Genomic DNA, 24,040 nt, shown 5'->3' on the forward strand with positions numbered 1-24,040 from the left:
TGCATGAAAATCATTAATAACAGAAGACAAATAACTAAAAAAAGACATTTATAGTCATTTATGAATACTATAAGGTAAAGTATTTGTCACATACTTAATCTTCCTCTATTATATTGTAGGTTTCTAGATATATGAATATTCGATTAAAATTTGTATAAATTTTTTGTTTATGTTATCTCTGTTTCTTTTTTGCATTGTTTAAAAAATATGATATCATTACATAACACGTAATAAGTTCTTTTTTTTATATTGTAATAGGTTATCTCTGATATCATCTTGTTATTATTTTTTATTTAATACTTAGTGTAAACACCCACATTCTGAATCTCAGTGAGCTTCAGATAAAGTTAATAAAAATAAAAATAAAATAAAAATTAAGTTTTAGTCCTGATAAAACTCTAGGATTAGTAGGTCAAATTTTGAAACTTTGATAAAAAAAAAGGATTTCATTTTTAAAACAAGGATAAATAGATAAAAGGATTGGGGTTTTTTTTAAACAAAAAGAAGATTTTGATTTTTGAATCCTCATTTAATCTTGTGAACCAACCTTATATAAACTCTCTAGCAATCACAAGAAAGGGGATAGACAAAATAGGAGAGAATCAAAAAAATTTTTTTTTAAAGAAGATTATAGCTTTCTGAAGAAGGTTTCTCGGGATTTATTGTTTTGATTGGAGGATTAGGTTTTTTTTTGGAATTTTTTTGTATTTTTTTGAGAATTTTTTGGAAATTCCACAATCAAGTTGAATTATTTGGTGTAATTTAAAATTTTCAACGAGTTTTCCTATTGCATTCCTAGTTTTCGACAGACTATTTCCAAAATTCAAAGGTTAGCCCCAGATACTAATGAGTTTTTCAGCAATGTTCGACAAAAAATGATGATAAAAAATTACTTAGAATGAGAAATAATAGAGGTAGAGAGAGATAAAGGAAACGTCTGAAAAAAAATTCTTACCTTTTTATACAGGTGTGAAATGATGCTGTTTTAGACTTTAAAAATGGGAAGGATATGTGTGTGTGTTTTTTTTTAGGTCTGACCCAACCCACAGCGCCTCGACCCGCTTACTTGCTTCACTTAAACTTTGTTGAGCCACTGAGCTGAGTCACACACCAAGTCGCTCCAACCGTGTCCGTCTCTGAAGCCAAGCTCCATTCGAGCCTAGCCAAGCTGTGCCAAAGTTTCATTTTTTTTGCTTAATTATTCTATTTATCCATTTATTTATTTATTTACTTATTTATTTATCATTATTATTTTTTTGCTTATTTATTTGTTGGTCAAATTGATATAATTTATTTATTTAATTTGTGATTGAACATTCTTTAAATTTCCAATGATTTTTTAAAATGACAAAAAAAGTTTTTTTAAGGAAAAATTGAAAGTATCAATTTTCATTGAAAAAAAAATTTTCAAAAATGTTTTAAGAAAAAGTTGAAAATATTAATTTTTCCTAAAAATGAAATTTTCAAAAATGTTTTAAAGAAAAGTTGAAAGTATCAATTTCCCTTGAAAACGAAAATTTTAAAAATGTTTTAAGGAAAAATTAAAAGTATCAATTTTTCTTGAAAAGAAAATTTTCAAAAATGTTTTAAGGAAAAGTTGAAGATATCAACTTTATTTGAAAACAAAAATTTCAAAAAAGTTTTAAGGAAAAGTTGAAAATATCAATTTTCTTTGAAAATGAAAATTTCAAAAATATTTTAAGAAAAAGTTGAAACTATCAATTTTCCATAAAAACGAAAATTTCAAAAATGTTTTAAAGAAAAGTTGAAAATATCAATTTTTCTTGAAAATAAAATTTTCAAAAATTCTTTATGAAAAGTTGAAAGTATCAATTTTTCTTAAAAAATGAGAACTTAAAAAAAATGTCTTTTTAAGGAAAAGTTGAAAGTATCAAATTTTCTTAAAAATAAAAAACAAAAAAAAAAGTTTTTCTTTAGAAAAATTGAAAGTATCAATTTTTCTTGAACAAAGGCATTGATCTTTTAAAAATAAAATAGAAAAAGAAATCTCAAGAAAAGGTTGAAGTATTAATTTTTTTTAAATAATTCGACAACGGAGCCCTTACATGAAAAACAATAGTTTTCTTGTATACTCTTGACGTGAGAAATTTTTTTTATTTTTTTGTCAAAAGTATTGGAGTCAATTAAGAATAATTTCTAATAATTAATTAATTAATAAGATTTTTAAGGCTCAATGGAGAAAATAAAATTAAGCTGATACCATCTTTTGATGGGTGTTATTGGGGTGCTATAACCTTCCTCACACGTACTCGTACTCTCGAACTTATTTTTGATTTCGTAAATATTGAATTTATCTTTTAAAGATATCTAAGTCAAATTTAAGATTTCTCTTTAAAAAATGACAGAATTAGTTAGGTGACTAATCGCATCTAAATAAAAAAGATTGGTGGCGATTACTTAAATCAATGTCAACAATAAGTCAACGGATCTAGACATTATGACATTTAGTATAATTACGTATGTTACAGTTTGTTTTCATTTAATTTAATTATATAATTTTGGTCTAATAATGTAGCAAGTACAAAATAAATAAGAGTTGGATGCAAAGTCAATATTAAGTTAGTAGGTTTTTTAGCACACTAGTGATCAAGGTAGAAAAAAATCTTTCATTAAATGGTAGTGTTTCAAATCTATACAGTCATCAATTCGATACATTGTAGATTTTTTGTTAGTGTATTAAAATAATTTGAATGTTATTGCATGTATTAAACTTTATGTTCCATCTATATTAGAACAAATTATGTGTTTATAATATTCAGTTTATAAATTTAAAATCGTTTTTATTTTTGTAATATTTTTATTTAATGATAATAATCAATATTAAAAAAATAAATTTTTTAATTTAGCGGCATTTGTCTCCAAAAACACTGTTAAATACCAAAATATAGTGGCATTTTTTTTTATAAATATCTTTAAATTTAGTGACATTTTTTTACTATAAATGTCATTATTTTTTTCGATATAAATATAGACGATATTTTTAATGACGTTTTTGGCAAATGTCACTAATTTTTTAATAATATTTATAAACATTGTTAAATGTAAAAAAAATGTTATTAAAAATCTAATCCTCAGTGAATTAAACGTAATAAAGATAAAGAATTTGAAAATTTTTAAATTTCGATGGCAAAAACTTCTCTACATGGGTGAGGGAACTACAGTTTCCATGGGCCAAGAGACGTAGAAGTACTTAATAACAAGCTGAAGTTGTCCTTGGTTTAAATTTCCAAGGAATTGATAATTAGGTCAAGATGACCAAACCGCCTGCAAACGATGATTTCTAGGCTTTACCACCGAGTTAGGTTAAAGTAAAAGTTTGGCGACACAATATGTAGTTAATATATTTGTATTATATTTATTTTTTATTAGATATGTATAAAATATAAAAATTATTATTTTATGATTTATGTTGATATATTTAATATAAAATATTTATTTTTTATTTTTTATTTCTATCGTTATATATACAATTTTAATTAAAATTTTAAATTATATTTTTTCCTATTATTTTCACATCATTTCATCTTGTTGGATTTAAAATTATCATGTATACAAGAGACCTTTTGTTGGCATACACAAATAAATAGACAAAAGCAAGCGTAAACCAGCTCGTTGATTTGGATGAAGCTATTGGTTATTTCTCACAGTTATAGAAGAACAAATGACAACAGATCATTAAAAGAATAAACATTCTAGCTTCATAAACAAGTTGATTTGTTCCTTCAAAGAAAAACCTTTACTGGACAATTAGAAAAAAGAGGACCTGAAATATCAGTACTGCTATTCTATGGCATACAATTCTCTGGCTGGGTTGATTTATACGAGTTCAACCGCAATAGCTAGGAATAGAAACCCATATTTTCCACTTCATGCATGGAGTACACGCTACGATAAAGCTCCGTCCATGAGACATGAGCCCTGCAAACGATGCAAATTCACATGCCTTCTTCCAATTTTATTTCTCGGCTTATATATGAAAAAAAAAAAATACTTCCATATCAAAGCAACAAAACATGTTGGCCGTAGAATTGAGATATCTTGACCGCAGGTAGCCATTAATGATGGCTATTGTCTATAGGTTTTCTAGAGTTCAAGCTGAATTTGACAAATGAAACATTCAAAGTCAAAAGGGTAAATTTTTTTTTCTTTTTGCCCAAAAAAAGCACTCGAAAGTCGGATGTCTTCCTACAACTAGCATTTTGTTTTTCTATATTTGGATTTGTAGGCATTTGAACCCAACCCACATTTCTCAAGAGTTGAGTTCCAATATCAGTCATATAATTTTTACCAAAAGCCTTCTCACTTCCAAAATGTAAACAAAGCGAATTCATTACTACTGCTTTATGTCTTAAATCACACATTTTTTTTCAGAATAATAATATATTAAAGCAAAGATCCAAAAAGATGAAGCATATATTCTGATACTCATATCAAGAAAATAATCAACCAAGTAATGCAAACAAAAAGAATCCCTAGATATTATACAGTACAGTAACTGTATATAATCCCTGAAGGGAACAGAATAAATTCTGATCCACACCTTCGGCCTGCAACAGCATCATATAGCCTGTAAAAGGTTTTACAATGAATACAGAGTCAATATTAGGAATAGGATTTGCTTAAATCAGATATCTCTTTACTATTTCCACTCTTATTATATTGATCCCTCATTCCAAGATCGGTATATTGTTTTCATTGTTCAAGACTTCAAAGAAAAGGGAAAAAAGGGAAAAGAAGATGAAGAAAGATTCAAAAACAAAATCCACTTGGACTAACCATGCATTTTTAATATGTTGAGTTTCAGATTAAACATCTTGACCAGTTACCAAGCTTTAGGGTTTTGCAGCAGTAGTAAAGAGGCGGCAGAAAAGGGTATGCGCAACTGAAGAGTCGGGCTTGCCATTTTGGCATGGAGATGAACCCGAAGGAGGGACAAAACCCTTTGGAAGCATGACAGAGAAAGGCCTGGTTCCGAAGCTGTTCTTGTTGATCTTTCTTCGTTTCATCGTCTTCCCCTTTCCCTTCTTGTCGAATTCTGGCTTGTTCAAGAAGAAGGGTGTAGCGTTCTTGATGCGCAACATTTGGTACGCCGTAGCTGGTAGGTTGGCATTAGGTTCAGTATTAATCTTGGGTAGGATTTCATTGCACGAACCAGGGCAAGAAGAGGAGACAAGGAGGAAGGCGAAAAGGATGAGAAGAAAAGCGAAGAAATGCTTCAAGGTTTGATTATTGAAACCCATGAGAGCAGAGAGTTTGCCTTCTGATGCATTTGCATTTGATGACGGAAGGGAATTAGAGAGTTTTGAGGAAGGTTTCATGAATCATGATAAATAAATATTAGTAGGAGTCAAGGAGTGTAGCCTTTATATTTGGTAGTAAGTCCAATAAATAATAGAATCTGGGCTCCGATTTCTATTTGCCTAACCCGGATTAAAGCCATGATTAATTGATTATGGTATAATATAATAATATTTTGAAGTTGGACCTTGGTACTTAAGACCAATATTAATTATCGGTTAAAAACTTATAAAATATATAATGTTAATATAGAATTATTTAAGAGCTTAATTAAGTAAGCAGATCCATCTTCCGATTTTAGATTTTTTGAAAACTTTTTTAATTATCCTTATATTCATTAAAAAAAATCTAGATCCCACTTATAATTTCAACAATTTCATGATAATGATAAGCAATGGTAATAATCAAAGAAGTTATAGTGAATTCATAATTTAATTAAATTCATTCATATAATGACTTTACAAAATTATATTAAATAACTTTAAAATTCAAGATCTAGTATCTGCCATTTATTTCTTTATTGTTAACTTACAATTCTTTTATAAAAAAATATAGTGATTTTCTACAAACTAATATACAATATTGCTTTATATTTATATATATGAGTTAAATTGAATTTATGTGATCAACTGGATATACTGAATAATTTTTTTACAATGTAATACATCCCTATTCATATAAATAGTATAAATAGTAATTGTCCTGTTACAAAAAAAATTCATTGACCAATACATTTGGATAAACGTTATTTCTAAAAATGAAAAATACTATACTTAATTAATTACTTGTACTCATTACGCTAAATTCAAGTTCTATCTAAATTCTAATGAGAATTTTATTTTTTTTAGTGGTGCTAGCCGTTAAAAGACTTTGACATTGTAGTCAGCTGCTTCTAACGTTACTTTGTACGGACATCAAACGTGCCAACAGGTCGACAAACTCTCTCTCTCGGGAATAGGGTTGAGAATTCAATCCAAAATAGACTGATTCTAACTCGATCTAATATGATCGATTTTTTATTTTTGTTTTAAATTAAGTTTCGAATTGTTAGAAATTTTTTGAAAAGAGTTAAAGATTAAATTTTAGATAAATTTATTTCGATCATATATATAAAATATTTTTTATTATTTATTTAATTTTATATATTTAAAAATAATATTTTATTAATTTTGAATAAATTATAATTATATATACATACAACTTAAATAAAATCTAATATATCTAGTATAATATATATTATATAATAACATACATAAATAAGTTTGTCACATAAAAATTTATGTGGACAATTCATTTACATGACACATAAAATAATTTTTTTAAAAAATAAGATAATTTTTTAATTACAAATTAAATAATTTTAAATTTATTCAAATATCAAAATTATTCAAATTATAAATAAAAATCAAATTAATTTAGATATATATATTATAAAATTAAAAATATGAAATATGAAATTTATTTTTTAAAAAATAATTTTAGTTGCTTACCAAATAACTTTATTTAAAAAATTATTTAATTATAAAAATCTTTCAAATATTTTTAAAAATTATAAAGATTAAGTTTATCCAAATCTTTCAATAATATTTTTTATTTTGATTTAAAAAATTATCTTTTTAAAAAATTTACGTAAAACATTAAAAATTTAAGCAATTTTTTGTAAGATTTTAAAAATTCAAAAAACATTTATCTTAAATATTTAAATAATAAGATTATCAAAATGGTTATATTTATTTGAACTCTAATTATGAAATTTATATTTAAAATAAATGTAAAAAATTTAATATTATCTTTATAACTTATTATATCTATTTTAAAATTTAAAAATTATCTATTTAATCTTAATTGACACTAAAAAATTCTTCTATAAATTTAAGACTACAAATGTAATGTGTTATACATCAATTTTTTTTAGTAACTTTTTTTAAGGTATTATATTACTATTACAATTTTTTTTGTTCATAAATGTTTTTCAAGATATATTTTATTATTATTACAGTTTCATTCTTATGAAAAATAACTTTTTTCAATTTATTTTTTCTCTTTTCACATATTTTTTAACATTTTTTATATTTTATATAATAATTTAGTCAAAATTACTAAAGTAAAAATGTGTTAATACTTTTTTTATTTAAGACTACAAATGTAATATATTATACATCAATTTTTTTTTAGTAACTTTTTTAAGGTACATTCTATTACTATTACAATTTTTTTTTTTTATAAAATTTTTCTAAGATATATTTTATTATTATAGTTTAATTATTATGAAAAATAATTTTTTAATTTATTTTTTATTTTTTCACATATTTTCTAACATTTTCATATTTTATATAATAATTTAGTCAAAATTATTAAAGTGAAAGTGTGTTAATATTTTTTTATTTTTTAATATATCATTCAATAATATATATTTTTATCTTTTAAAAAAGATATAATTTATTTTTATTTGATATAATTTTGCAAGTATATAATTATTATTGTAAACAAAAATATCCAAAAGAAAGACTTAAATTTTTTTTATTTTCAAAAAATTTATTTTTTAACTATAAGTCAATATATATATAATTTATATATATTATGAATTTTAAATATAATTTTAAAAATAAACTAATTTATATATATTTATATTAAATAAATAAAATTATTCCGTATATCATATAAATTATAATTTAATTAAATATAAAAATATAATATTTTAATATTAAATCGAATCAAATTCAAATATTTAATATTTAAAATTAAATCATATTCGCGTCAAAGGCAAACTCATCCACACCTAACTGATTACCGTCTCCCTGTTGCCTTAAAACGCACGACGATCGTCCATGGACTTATATAAATATAATAAAATCCACCAACATTTTGCTTTCTCAGAAGTGCGAGGGGTTCCCCACGCTGAAAATAAAATTTCCCTCGCTTTCTCGCGCTGGCTCTTGCAGGTTTTTTGCCCGATGAATTCCCGATCTACTTGTCGGGAAAAGAACCCTGCGTGAACTGTTAAATTATTTAGAAAGGAATAAACAGATCATAGTTTTCGAGCATGTCGAAATCGCTTCCTTATTCCATGAAAGATGTTCACTACGATAACGCCAAGTTCCGTCACCGATCTTTTCTTCGAGGTATTAGATATTTAGATCTCCCTGCCTTTTTCCTCTTCAATTGTTTTCTACTTCCGTGGATTTGGCTCTTAATCCATCTTGTTCCTTTCGCTTTTGATTTTCCTGAATTTTAATTTTCGGTTTCTTTTTTTTTTTTTTGGGAGATGAATAGTAATGTATTCTTTTTAAATTGAAATTGCTTTACAGGAAGCTAATGACAAATTATTTCGTTATCATTGCAGATCTGTATTTTTATGTAATTTGAACGTGAACGAAAGCGATTAGTGTGAGTTCAGGAGGGAAATTAGAGAACAGAAAATCAAAGAAATTCTAAATCATTTGAGAAATCTTAAGGAGTCTGATTTAAGTCCTCTCAAGCTTGATACCGCACAAAGCGCCACGAGCTTTAAGATTTATCTTTTGGTTAGAGTAATGTAATTTAAAACTTCATTGTGTGGTGCGTGTCATGATATATAGATTTAAAAATACATAACTAAATTTAATAAATAGAGTCATCATCAATTTTTTTAATTAAGTATGATTGATCACCTAATGAATCTATCATTTTAAGGAACTCTTAAGCTTTACTAAGAGTTTTGAAAAAAATAAATTCTGATATACTAATCAGAACAAGGTTTGAAAGTTTAGTTACATATGAAAAATATTATAACACCCTTATATGTCCATCCAAATGATGGTATCATTTTAAATTATCCTAAAGTTTTGATTCTAATAGTTTTAAGTTTTAATGTTTAAATATTAAAAATAATTCTTAAAATTTTCCATCAATCAATAGAATTCTTAAAAATATTTCTTCATCTTAAGAGTATTTAAGAATCCTATTTGTTTTTTTAAATATGTTCCGTCGTCGAAAAAAATTTTAATCAATTTTTTTTATTTTTTTATTTTTTAAAAAATATATCTAATTATTTCACAATTTATGCTAAATTAGAAATATATTCTTTTTTTTAATTTTTAAAATTTTTACCATCTGGACCTATTTAGAATTTTTTTTAATTTATAAAATTTTCATTATTTGAGTTAATTTAGAAATTTTTTTTGTCTTTGAAAAAAAAATAATATGACAATTATTTTCTTGAAATTTCATTTAAACTCTTCCACTATTTGAAATAAATTTAAAAAAATTTCTCAGCTAGAGTTTTTTTTTAAGAATTTACTATTTGAAATTTCTAAGAATATTATTATTGGATAATTATCAAATATTTTTAACAAAAAATTTTTATTTTAACTTATTATTTTTCTCTTTTTTGTTTGAAAATAAATATTAATTATTGTTATTGAAATTTTATCTAAATTATTTCACCATTTGGGACAAATTTAGAAAAAAATTTCTCACATAAAAAATTTATAAAAATTTACCATTTGAAATTTTTAAAAATTTCATTATTGGATAATTAGTATTTATTCTCAAAAAATATTTTTTTTATTTTTTATTTTTTATTTTTCTTAAAATTTAATCATGCAAAAAATACTAATAAATAAATAAACAAAAACAAAAATAAAAAATACTAAACACGGCTTGGCTCAACAACTAAAAGGCTTAGCTGTAAACACAAAGAGTGGCTCGAAGATGCAGCTTGAATGCTCGACTTAGCTTGGCTCGGCTGAAGGTTTGGCTAGGACGTGGGTCGACAGAACGGGTTAGCGCTTAGTCAAGTTCCCTGAATGGAAACGTCCAGATTTTGGTGGGTGCTTAAGGCGAAAATGGTGTCGTTTTGGAAAGGTATAAATAAGCCAAAAATCTCTTTTTCTTTAGATTTTCTCTGCTCCTTATCTCTCTTCTTCCCTTTTCTCTCCCTCTTTCTCTAAACCCGAAGAACTTTGATTGAATTTTTGCTAGATTCTGAAAAATCTCATCGAAATCTAGGTTAATTCGTCTGAAGTTCGCTAAAACATTCAAACTTCATTGAAATCTTCAACTGGATTCTGAAAAATTTGTCAAAAAATTCAAACGTCATAAAAAAATTCATCGAAAATTGGAAAAAGTCGTTGGAATATGGGAATTTTCTAGAATTTTTTTTAAAAAAAATCTTCAAATTTTTTTTTTATTTTGCTGATCTTTCTGCCTTTTATCGTATATTTTTTCTACCTTGTTGTGTGTATTTTTCCCTTTGCTTTTCTATATCTGATTTATTATGTGTTAAGGCTTGATTAGGGTCTGTATTAATAGGGTTTTGATCTAAAGAACCCTATGTCAACAGAATTTTGATTTTCTTTTTTAATTCCTACTTCAATTCTGATAACAACCTCAGAGAAACAATCCTAAATAGATCCAACCTCTTTTAAAGTTTTCTTGATTTTTTATTTTTTTAATTAACAAAAATAAGTAGAACTCTAGACAGATTGGGTTGTCTATAGCTGCCCCTCTTTGCACATTTTTTATGAAATAAGAATTATGCAAAGACGTAGATAACCCAATCAAGAATCAACACATTTTTTTTTTTTTTAAGCAAATTCAAACTTCTTGAAAACTTTTTTAAACGGAGGCTCAATGACTTTGAAAAATTAAATAAAACTTCTCTAAACAAAGGCTCAACAACTTTGAAAAATAAATAAAGCTCATCTAAGTAGAGCCTTAACGACTTTGAAAAAATAAATAAAGCTCCTATAAACAGAGGCTTAATGACTTTGAAAAATAAATAAAGCTCTTTTAAGCAGAGACTCGATGACTTTGGAAAATAAATAGGGTTTTTCTAAACAAAGCTCAACAACTTTGAAAAATAAATAAAGCCTTTCCAAGCAGAGATTCGACAACTTTGGAAAAATAAATAGGGCTCATCTAAGTAAAGGCTCAATAACTTTAAAAAATAAATAAGGCTCCTCTAAGCAGAAGCTCAACAACTTTGAAAAATAAATAATGCTCTTCTAAATAGATGCTTAACGACTTTGAAAAGTAAACAAAGCTCCTCAACAAATATGTCCAAAGGTCTTATGGATCATCAGAAGAAATCATAAGAGACTATGCCCAAAGGTCTTACAAATCATTCCTAAAACTGAAAATTGCTCATTTAAGCAAAGGCTTCGCAACTTTTATAATTGTTTTTCTTGAAATGTCTTTTTTCAAGGATCAAGATCTTATCTCAGAGGTCTTTTTTTTTTCAAACGATAATCTAAAAATCTTTCATTGAAAAGTCTTCATATTTGTCTTCTCTATGGGGATTTTGAAATATCCCTGCTTCATGCACTAGGCATTTTCACATACAATGCATGCTATTTACTAAACATTTAGAAATACAATGCATGCTATGCCAATGTTGATTAATTAATTTCTCTTCAATTGTGGTATTCAAATTTCTCAAACTATTTTCTTGGGTCCCGAACCCTTTAATCTTCAGGTACTAAGACCAAATTGATGTAATTCTCAATCATCCATTTCATTTAACTTCCATCTTCTCTTTTTAAAGAAATCTTTTTCCAAATTCAATGTCCTCATCAAGAATTGAACATTTCATATTTGCCTTTATCATTCTCAACCTTTTCAAGGTAATATAGAAATCTTTCATGTTATTATTCATTTATCAATCATTATTTTAATTTCAAAAAGTAAAAATGTAATCACACATTTCTTCCATTGCAAGGTAGTAAAGAGAAAAGAGTTGGAATGGCTTAGAAATAATTAAAAAAAGAGAAACACAAAGAATGTAGTGAAATATCTCTTTTAAAAAAATGGTAGCACAACTCTGGCTATTAAATAGTGTGAAAAGGAAAGAGAGTTACAAAGATAAGTATAAGGTAACAATGCCCAAAATAAATAATCAGATAATCATGATAACATATCTTGAAATTTTTTTTGAAAAACTCAACCACCTGATGCACTTAGCAACTTAGAGCTCATCAGAACATGCTAGCCTCCATCCTAATGAATTTTTAAATTCAATGTTGTATTCTCCTTATCTAAGCCATTTTTTCATGTTTTTAACTTAGATAAATCTCCTTTGAGTCAAACCACCTTTTTAGGGTTTTCGATTTGGATTTTTTTATTTTTTTTCTTTTTTTTAAGCATAATATTTTTTCACAACATCAAAATTTATAGGATGGGGTAAATCATCTCTATCTATCTCAGCTAATATCAATGCTCTATCTGAGAAAACTTGTTTTATTACATATGGTCCTTCTCAATTTGGAGTCTACTTTCTTCTATTATTATGCTAGCTTAAGAGAATTTTTTTCAAAACCAACTCCCCTTTTTAGAAGCAACGAGACCAAACTTTTTTATCATGAGCCCTTATCATTATTCTCTGATATAGCTAATCATGGCATAGCGCTGTCCATCTTTTCTTTCGATGAAATTCAACTACTCATAACGTTCTAGAATCCATTTAGCCTCTTCTAATCTAATTGTTTTTTAGAACCTTTAAGGATGAGATTTTCACTTTTACTGGTAGTAAGCTTCCATCCTATAAACAAAAAAAAATGGGTTGCCCCAGTAGAGGTACGCATTGATATCCGATAAACATGCTACACAAATAGCAACTTCTTATGCTAGTCTTTATAGGCTCGGTCATCTTTTTAAAATTTTTTTTTATATTCTTATTTATCGCCTCGACTACCTTATTCATTTTTGAACGGTATGGTGTCAAATTATGATGTTTGATCTTATACTAAGCACATATTTCTTGTATCATCTTACTATTCAGATTATTTACATTATCTAAAATTATTCTTTTTGAAAGTTCATATTTATAAATGATCTTTTTTTTTTGAATTTGTAGGCTACAGATAATGTCATACTTCCAAATGAAACTATTTTCGCCCATTTTGTGAAATAATCTATCATCACAAAAATGAACCTATGCCCATTGAAGCCTTTTGGGTAATAAGACCAATGACATTCATGTCTCACATAGAAAATGGTCAAGGTAGTGACAAAACATGTAAAGCAGTCAAAGGAACATGGATTTTATCAATATAGATATAGCATTTGTGACATTTTGTAGCATAGTTAATGTAGTCACCCTCCATTGTTAAACAATAGTATCTTACTCTCATGATCTGTCTTGCCATCATATGCCTATTTATATGTGTCCCACATATTTCATCATGCACCTCCTTAATAATTTTTCTAGCTTCAGCTGCATTATGCATCTTAATAATACTTAATTATAGCTCATTTTATACAAGACATCTCCATTTAGAAAGAAAGTCATAGTTAATCTCCTGATAACACTTTTATCATTTTTACTTGTTTGATCCGAGTATTATTGATTCTTAATATACTACAAGATATCATAATATCACAGTTTTCCATCTTTTTCATCTTCTACATTAGAACAATAAACTGATATATCCTTAACATCTAGTCTGATGGGTTGAATGTCAGTGTTATCATTAATTCATACTATTACTACAAAGTAGCTAAGGCATCAACAATTAGATTCTTTTCACGAGGTAAATGCTCAAATTGAATATCTTCAAACTACTTAATCAACTTTAAGATATACTTATGATATGGAATGAGTTTCAAACCTCTCATCTCTTATTCTTTTTTCAACTAATATATAACTAGAGTTGAGTCTCCGAACAATTCTAACTTTTTTATCTATAACAGCTTGTAAATCCATGACACAAGCCTCATGTTCATCAATGTTATTTGTGTAATTGAAATTCAACCTCACCATTATAGAATAGTATTGTTATTCTTGAGAGATCAAAATTGCTCCAATTTCATGTCCCAAGACTTGGCCGCTCTATCAAAATATATTTTCTAATATTTCTCTTCATGCACTTCCTTCTCTAAGTGAAAAATAGCCAATAAATTTTCATCAAAAAATTCTAACCTCATTGGCTCATAGTCTTCAGCAACACAATCTATAAGAAATTCAGCTATAACACTTTCTTTAATGCCTTTTGGCTTATATATATGATATCATACTTTGAGAATATTGCTTACCGTCTAGCAATTCTGTCAAACAAAAAAAGCTTCTCGAAGATATATTTGATTGGATGTAATTTTACTATAAGCTAAATGGTATGATAGTGCATGTATTGTCTGAGTCTTTTGGTAGTCCAAGCTAATGCACAATATATTTTCTCTAAAGAAGAATGCTTGGACTCATATTTCATAAACTTCTTACTCAGATAGTAAATAGCTCTCTCTTTTAAGCTAGACTCATCTTGTTGTCCCAACACACATCTTACTGAATTTTCATATACTGTCAGGTATAAAATCAAAGATTTTCTTAGAACAAGTAGCACCAACATCGAAGGATTAGACAAATAATGCTTAATTTTATCAAAAGCTTCTTAGCACTCGTCATTCTATTCTTCAAGATTATTTTTGTGAAGAAGCTTAAAAATAGGATCACATTTGTAGGTAAACTAAAAAATGAATTGAGAAATATAGTTCAATCTACTTAGAAAACTTCAAACTTTTTTTAGTGTGCTTGAAGGCAACAAATTCTAAATAGCTCGTATTTTGTCAAGATCAACTTCAATCCCTCTTTTACTGACAACAAAGCTTAGCAACTTTCTTGACTTTACCCTAAAGGTACATTTTATCGAGTTCAACTTGAGTTAAAATTTTTTCAATCTTTCAAACAACTTTCTAAGGTTGGTGACATGATCTTTGTAATAACGTCTAGATCCGGAGATCTATCGCTAGACATTGACTTTAGGGAGTCGCCACCAATCTTTTTTGTCTAGGTGCGATTGGCCACCTAAGGAATCTGTCCTTCCAGGGAACACCTAAGTTTAAGGGTCCCTAGAAGAATAGGTTCAGGTCTGCTGACCAGAACAGGGTTCGAGAGTTCGGTTACATGTGAGGAAGGTTATAGCACCCTCACAACGCCCATCAAAAGATGGTACCAGCTTGAATTTGTGTTATCCAAAAGCCTTAAAATTTTACCAAGTAGTTAGTTGTTGAAAATTATTCTCAATTGACTCTAATACTTTTAGCAGAAAATTGAGAAAATTCCCTCACCTCAGGAGTATGCAAGAAAACTACTGTTTCACTTACAGAGGCTCCGTCGTCGGATTATTTAAAGAAAAAAACAAAATCAAAATTAAGATAGAAAGGAAAGAAAGAATGATTTTTTTTTGTAGGGAAAATTGATACTTTCAACTTTTCCCTAAAAATATTTTTTGGAAATTTCGATTTTCAAGGAAAATTGATACTTTCAACTTTTCCCCAAAAACCCTTTTTTTGAAAATTTATTTCTAAGGAAAATTGATACTTTCAACTTTTCCCCAAAAATATTTTTTTTTTTTGAAATTTTGATTTTTAAGGAAAATTGATACTTTCAACTTTTCCCCAAAAATATATTTTTTTTGGAAATTTATTTTTCTTTTAAGGAAAATTGATACTTTCAACTTTTCCCTAAAAATATTTTTTTTCGAAATTTATTTCTGAGGAAAATTGATAGTTTCAACTTTTCTCCAAAAATATTTTTTTTTTGAAATTTATTTCTGAGGAAAATTGATACTTTCAACTTTTCCCCAAAAATATTTTTTGAAAATTTATTTCTAAGGAAAATTGATACTTTCAACTTTTCCCTAAAAATATATTTTTTTTTGGAATTTTTTATTTTTATTTAAAGAAAATAAAATAATAAAAAATAAATAAAAAGAATATTACATAAACCTAATCTAATAAATAAAAATTAAAATAAACAAAGAAATAAATAAAATAAAAAAATTCAAAGAAAGAAAAAAAAAAAAAAAAAAAAACCTGGAGCGGCTCGGATCGCGGCTCGGCTCGGCTCGGCTCAAGGCAGGAAAACGGCTCGGGGGGGAGAGGCTTGGCGGCTTGGCTCGGCTCGGCTCGGCTCGGAGGGGGCTGGCACGAGCGGGTCAGAAAGCGGGTCGACGCCCGGGTCGGGTCGGGTTGCGGCAAAACGCGCGGATCCTCTGGGTTACTTAAGGCCAAAACGACGTCATTTTGGGAGGGTATAAAAGGCACCTTCCTCCGTTTTTCGGCAGAACGCTCCTCCCCCTCTCTCTCTCTTCTTCCTTTTTCTCTCCCTTCTCTCTAGAAATCGAAGAACACCGGTGCCGGATTCTGGAAATTTTCACCGGAATCTGGAAATTTCACCTGAAGTTGGCCGGAAAGTAGCCGGTTTCTGGGATTCTTCACCGAAAACTGGGCAGGTTGCCGAAAACTTCAATGTTGGCCGGAATTTTCGTCGGAAAATTCAAACTTCGCCGGAATTTTCGCCGGAATCTGGAAATTTCCCAGAAATTTCCAGAAAAAATTTTCGCCAAAAATTTCTAAAAAATTTTTCTCACTCCCAGAACACTCCTAAACTTTTTCTAACTTCCTATACGCCTCCTTTTCTCTCAAATCAGTAGCTTTGCTTACTGTTTTCTGTGTGTCTTGCATTCTGTTCCAGAGTCCCTTTTATAGGGATTGATCAGGAGTTCCTGATCAATCCCAATTCCTCCTTGGACGGGAATTCAATCTTTGAATCCCACTGGACTCTTCTGATTGAATTCTCATTTCCAATGGGATTCTTCAGCCTTCAATCTCAGCCTTCCAAAATCAAAATCAAATAAAATAAAAAACTAGATAATTAGAGAAGATAAATCAGCAGATATTATAAGATAAATAATAATAAAAAAATATATCAGATATATAATTAGATAAGTAAAAATACAAAAATGAATAAAATAAAAAAGATAAAAATATATATATATACATAAATAATAAAATACACATAAATACTAACAATAAATAAATAAATAAATATACATATATTAATACATAATAATAATAAATAATACAATACATAAAATACAAAAGAAGAAGAAAAGAAGAAAAAAAAATACAAGATAAAATTGAATTGGGTTTACCCATTTGGGCCAGGCCCAATTGATCTGGGCCGGACCCAATTGGGTGTCTACAGCTGCCCCTCTTTGCACATTTTCTGTGAAACAGAAATTGCGCAAAGACGTAGACACCCAATCAAGACTCAATTCAACATTTTTTGGTTTTTTTGTTTTTTTTTTTTTATTTTTTTGTTTTTTTGGTTTTTTTGTTTTTTTTGTTTTGTTTTTTTTTTTTTTTTTTACCAAAGCTCCTCTAAACAGAGGCACCACAACTTTTGAAAAGTAAATTGCTCCTCTAAACAGAGGCAACGAACTTGGAAAAGTAAATTGCTCCTCTAAACAGAGGTACCACGACTTTGGAAAAGTAAATTGCTCCTCTAAACAGAGGTACCACGACTTTGGAAAAGTAAATTGCTCCTCTAAACAGAGGCACCACGACTTTGAAAAGTAAATTGCTCCTCTAAACAGAGGCACCACGACTTTGGAAAGTAAATTGCTCCTCTAAACAGAGGCAACGAACTTTGAAAAAGTAAATTGCTCCTCTAAACAGAGGCACCACGACTTTGGAAAGTAAATTGCTCCTCTCAACAGAGGCACCACGACTTTGGGAAAAGTAAATTGCTCCTCTAAACAGAGGCAACAAACTTTGAAAAGTAAATTGCTCCTCTCAACAGAGGTACCACGACTTTGGAAAAGTAAATTGCTCCTCTCAACAGAGGTACAACGACTTTGGAAAAATAAATTGCTCCTCTAAACAGAGGCAACGAACTTTGAAAAGTAAATTGCTCCTCTAAACAGAGGCACCACGACTTTGGAAAGTAAATACTCCTAGACAATCATGTCCGAAGGAGTTGAAAGTTGTGTTTGAAGGGATTTCAGGAGATTATGCCCAAAGGTCTTATAAATCAACCCTGATACCAAGAGACATCCTATTTCAAGGATTAGGAACTTACCTGACAAGTTTCTTCTCAAACTTGCAAAGTCTTTTCATATCTGTCTTTTCCATGTGGGATGTTGGAACACCCCTGCTTCTTGAATTTGTACACTATACTTTCCTGAAAGTAGTGTATGCTATGTAAATGCATATGAATTTCAATGCATGCTATGCAAATGTTGGCCAATTAATTCCTGTTCAATGTATGGTACTCAAGTTTCTCAAGCTCTTTTCTTAGGCATCAAGCCCTTTGATTCCTCAAAGATTCAATGGCACTGTTCTTCTAAGATCGAACCAGTGTAGCTCTTAATTGTCTCTTTCGCTCAGATTCTTCCTTGTTCTGTTTTTCAATACTTTGGAATAAGCTTCATCAATCGATCATCACTTGACCATCATTCAATGAATTTCTCAGCAATAACAAATTTTCAAAACAAGTTTCATCCACCATCACTGGGTCATTACTCATAGGTGTCTCAGTATTAACCTTTCCAAAACAGATTTTGTCTTCATCATTCAATCACAACTTGTAAGTCATATCGACCAATTCATCCTCGTACTCATCACTTGATTGTATCACTGCCCCATTTCTTCATTTGATCACATCATATATCCTTCTAAATCATCTCCTCTAGGTTTCTACCATTTCTTCATTTTGTCTCCACCATCATCTTAGATTTCTTTTCAAATGAATGCAAGACTCTTTTAAGCACATATTCATTCATTCATTATCATTTCAAATCCTGACAAATACAATGCAATCAAGCATTTTCTCAATTCATTCTAGGGGTGAAACAATAAGAGAACACAAGGTGAATTATGGTGAAGATAATCAATGATCTGTTTTGGTACAAAGCAAATGGGAAAGGAAATGAATTGGATACATGTCATTGGGATGGATGGTATGTCCAAATGATGAATATTCAGACAATTCTCAACATTAGTCTAGGATTCTTTTTCAAAAACTCATTCCATTTACAGTTGAAGTCAACTTGAGCTTGGTGAACTTTGCCCCAGTCTTTGAGGGATCTTTAGAAGTCTTTGATCTTCCATTCATGCGAGCCATTTGACTTGGATATTTTTCTATCAAAATCACCCTTTCAGGTTTTCAATTTGAATCTTTTTTTTTTCATTTTCTCATTTTTTTCTTCTTTCTTTCTCTTTTTTTTCCTTTTTTTCTTTTTTTTTTTCCATCATTTTTCATCCAGTGTTGATATCTTTCATGTAGCATGATTTCATTGCTTCATCATGAGCATATCTTTGCTCAACCTATGATCATTCAAGTTGGGTATTCACACTTGATCTAAATGGACTTTTCAAGGCTGTAATGTAGGCCAAGGTGAAGGGTCAAAAAAATGGATATAATAGGCTCAAAACATATATTAAAAAGGTTCAAAACCAAAAGATCATTTGATACGACTTGGTATTTTGCCCCACATCATTTCACTGCTTTTTTCTCACACAAAAGATCTCATTACTTTGTCCCAAATCATGTGTGGCATTTATTTTTTTTTTGCTTTTCTTTCTTTTTTCATCTTTGAGACCTTTTGTGGTGTTTTTTTTTTTTTTTTTTTTTTCAAAATTTACCCTTCAGTGTAGAGGGTGATCCTTGGTTGGGGTTCTTCAAAAAAAAAAAAAATGATAAGCTCAAAGGGGTAACAATAAATGGTTTTTCAAATGGTAAAAAAAAGATGGCCCTTTTTCATCTCAATTGTGAATACCTTTCTTGAACATCATCTATTGAACAGAGCTCATGAACTTGTATAAAATATTGCACACCTTCAAGATATATCTCTTTCATCTCCGGTGATGGCTTACCCTCTTTATTTTCGCTCAAATCATCTCCTCTGTGAATGAGTTCTCAAAATTAAATTTCAGAATTATTGTTATCATTGTCTAAATATTCATCATCTGAAATTTAAGAATGGGAGTGTGAAGTTATGGAAGGTAACAAGGCATGGAATAATGGTAAAGTGAAAGAGAAAAATGTAATGAAATGCATTGACTTACTTTTATTAAAATGATAACAAGTGAAGTCATATTGCAAAAAAAAAAATCTAACATTTTTGAAAAGAAATCCCAAAATGACAGAAGAAACCTTCAACCAGCCTTATCTCCATTGACATCTTGCCCCTCAATTCATTGTGAATCTCCGGATCCTTTCTGTTCTTGACTTTCGCTCAGTACACTAACATTAGGTGCTGTTGCTTTTCCTTGATCAAAACTTACCATTCCATCATTGATCAACCGTTGCACCTTATACTTTAAAGCAGTGCAATTTTCAGTAGAATGGCCAGTAATTCCATAATGATAGTCACAACGGGCTGTAGGATCATACCACTTTGGATAGGGTGGTTTAAGTGGTTCCACATGGCAGGGGGCAATCAAATGGCTATTATAGAGTTCTCGATATAACTCTGTATAAGTCATAGGGATTGGATCAAATACAGGTTTTTCTCGAGTAGTCCGTTGTTCTCGTGAGCCACTTGTTGGGTTAGTAGGACGAATTTGGGTTCTTGCAGGAGCTTGAATGTTGAGGCGGTAAGTGGATGAATAAGATGGTTGTGAAGCTAGCTGGTATGGGTAGGATGATGTATTATTCACAGCAGGATAGTATGGAGAGTAACCTTGGGATGGATAGGGTTGATAACCCCTGAATTGTTGTCTATCAAAGCTCACAGCTTGAGCTTCAGCTTCTTTCTTTTCTGATGTCTTCTTGGTTTCTCTTCCTCTCAACTTGCCATTTTTTATGGCACTTTCAATAATTTCTCCAGAGATTACCATGTCAGCAAAATTCTTTGTTGCATTTCCTATCATCTTTTCATAATAGGGAGGCTTTAAAGTGCTAACAAACAGCACTGTGGTTTCTTTCTCTGTCAGTGGAGGTTGTACCTGTGAAGCTATATCCCTACATCTCTGGGCGTATTCTTTAAAAGACTCATTTGACTTTTTTTCCATATTTTGTAAAGATAAACGATCAGGGGCCAAATCGATGATGTGTCGATATTGGCTGATGAAGTCATGAGCCATATCGCTCCAGGAGTGAATGTGGGTTTTATCCAACTGAACATACCACCTGGCAGCAGAACCAGTAAGACTATCTTGGAAGACATGCATCAAGAGTTTTTCATCATGTGCATGAGCTGCCATCTTCCTGCAATACATGGTGATGTGGGTTTTGGGGCACTTTGTACCGTCATATTTTTCAAATTTTGGTACTTTGAACTTATAGGGAATAACCACATCAGGGACTAGGCAGAGCCCAGCAGCATCAACTGACCCATAAAAGCTAAATCCTTCCACAGCTCTTAGCATTTGCTCTAACATGCTAATCTTAGAACTTTCTTCAGCTTCCACCTTCATTTTTTCCTTTTCCTTCTCTTTTAAGTCATCTAGATCAGGAATTAGATCTGCTGCCTTTTCAGTGAAGACAGGATTTACATAACTGTTATACTACCCTGGGTTGAAAACTGATGGCATTCCAGGATATGGGGGAACCTCTTGAGCAGGCTGGGCCTGAGGTGGGCCAAAACCTGGAGGGTACAAAGGGTCAGCCACATCTTGCTGGCTTGTATTTCCTTCAACTCTTTTTCCTTTATTCATGTTATTAAGAGCCTCCAGAATCTTGCTTAGCTCACTTTCAATCTTCTCTTGTGATTTTTCTAGCTTTTCAAATCTATGAGAACTTTCCTCCTCCATTTGCCTTGCTCTGGATCTTGTGTTGTATGGATGAGCAGGGTTTTCGCTAGATGGAGCTATCCTCGGACCTTGAGTACCATACTTATGATTAGAAATGTTATGCTGTGCCTTATGTATAAAATGTACATTTTTCTGAATGAAATCTAGTATGAAATGGATGCAAATGATTGTGTTAAAACATGGTCATGAAAATAATACAGATGCATACAATCAGACAAACAACATAGTTAGTTCCATGGATGAAATGAAAGTGATGTTGATGCGTAATGTCATATATGATAAATATAATACACAAAGTTAAATAATCAAAATGATTAGACAAACACTTTTTTTGTGTCCTAATTTCAGGGTATATCTATCATTGGGTAGAAAGGGTTCTATCCTAGGTTTAGGCACTCTTAAGGTTCACTATATGTGGTTTAAGGTCAAAGTCTAAAGGTTTCCAAATTGTTCCTTACATCATTGTCCATCACAGACTAGTAAGGCACCCTAATCCTCACCCATTACAGGCTACAAGCGGAAAAAGTTCAATTTGAGTGGGAGTATTTCGCTAGCCACTGCGGAGGTATTAGACCTCACGAAAGCAATAGGTACTTTACTCCCTCCTAGAGGGACGGAGCTCGGGTGTAGAGCTCATGTTATGCACATGCACATGAATGACATAATTAACAAAGTAAATAAAATATGAATGAATAACAACACATATATACAGAATGGTTCAATTTTATTAGGCTTTTGGATAACACAAATTATTTGCTGGCCTGACTCTCAAAGTCCCCAGTGGAGTCGCCAAGCTGTAATAACGTCTAGATCCGGGGATCTATCGCTAGACATTGACTTTAGGGAGTCGCCACCAATCTTTTTTGTCTAGGTGCGATTGGCCACCTAAAGAATCTGTCCTTCCAGGGAACACCTAAGTTTAAGGGTCCCTAGAAGAATAGGTTCAGGTCTGCTGACCAGAACAGGGTTCGGGAGTTCGGTTACGTGTGAGGAAGGTTATAGCACCCTCACAACGCCCATCAAAAGATGGTACCAGCTTGAATTTGTGTTATCCAAAAGCCTTAAAATTTTACCAAGTAGTTAGTTGTTGAAAATTATTCTCAATTGACTCTAATACTTTTAGCAGAAAATTGAGAAAATTCCCTCACCTCAGGAGTATGCAAGAAAACTACTGTTTCACTTACAGAGGCTCCGTCGTCGGATTATTTAAAGAAAAAAACAAAATCAAAATTAAGATAGAAATGAAGGAAAGAATGATTTTTTTTTTGTAGGGAAAATTGATACTTTCAACTTTTCCCTAAAAATATTTGTTGGAAATTTTGATTTTCAAGGAAAACTGATACTTTCAACTTTTCCTCAAAAACCCTTTTTTTGAAAATTTATTTCTAAGGAAAATTGATACTTTCAACTTTTCCCCAAAAATATTTTTTTTTTTTGAAATTTTGATTTTTAAGGAAAATTGATACTTTCAACTTTTCCCCAAAAATATATTTTTTTTGGAAATTTATTTTTCTTTTAAGGAAAATTGATACTTTCAACTTTTCCCTAAAAATATTTTTTTTCGAAATTTATTTCTGAGGAAAATTGATAGTTTCAACTTTTCTCCAAAAATATTTTTTTTTTGAAATTTATTTCTGAGGAAAATTAATACTTTCAACTTTTCCCCAAAAATATTTTTTGAAAATTTATTTCTAAGGAAAATTGATACTTTCAACTTTTCCCTAAAAATATATTTTTTTTTGGAATTTTTTATTTTTATTTAAAGAAAATAAAATAATAAAAAATAAATAAAAAGAATATTACATAAACCTAATCTAATAAATAAAAATTAAAATAAACAAAGAAATAAATAAAATAAAAAAATTCAAAGAAAGAAAGAAAAAAAAAAAAAAAAAAAAACCTGGAGCGGCTTGGATCGCGGCTCGGCTCAAGGCAGGAAAACGGCTCGGGGGGGAGCGGCTTGGCGACTTGGCTCGGCTCGGCTCGGCTCGGAGGGGGCTGGCACGAGCGAGTCAGAAAGCGGGTCGACGCCCGGGTCGAGTCGGGTTGCGGCAAAACGCGCGGATCCTCTGGGTTACTTAAGGCCAAAACGACGTCGTTTTGGGAGGGTATAAAAGGCACCTTCCTCTGTTTTTCGGCAGAACGCTCCTCCCCCTCTCTCTCTCTTCTTCCTTTTTCTCTCCCTTCTCTCTAGAAACCGAAGAAC

The 24,040-nt window shown here is 30.0% G+C and overlaps 1 protein-coding gene across 1 annotated transcript; it reads right to left on the bottom strand.

Moving 5' to 3' along the window:
* Positions 1–4,853: 4,853 nt before the first annotated feature.
* Positions 4,854–5,339, bottom strand: LOC149517657 (uncharacterized). Its single transcript, XM_089765093.1, has one exon. The coding sequence runs from the start codon at positions 5,337–5,339 to the stop codon at positions 4,854–4,856; it is 486 nt and encodes a 161-aa protein (XP_089621219.1).
* Between the last annotated feature and the right edge of the window lie 18,701 nt (positions 5,340–24,040).

This window comes from Durio zibethinus, chromosome 8 (assembly GCF_047325235.1).
Source record: "Durio zibethinus cultivar Kanyao isolate XHJ-2024 chromosome 8, ASM4732523v1, whole genome shotgun sequence".
NCBI classification, from domain to species: domain Eukaryota; kingdom Viridiplantae; phylum Streptophyta; class Magnoliopsida; order Malvales; family Malvaceae; genus Durio; species Durio zibethinus.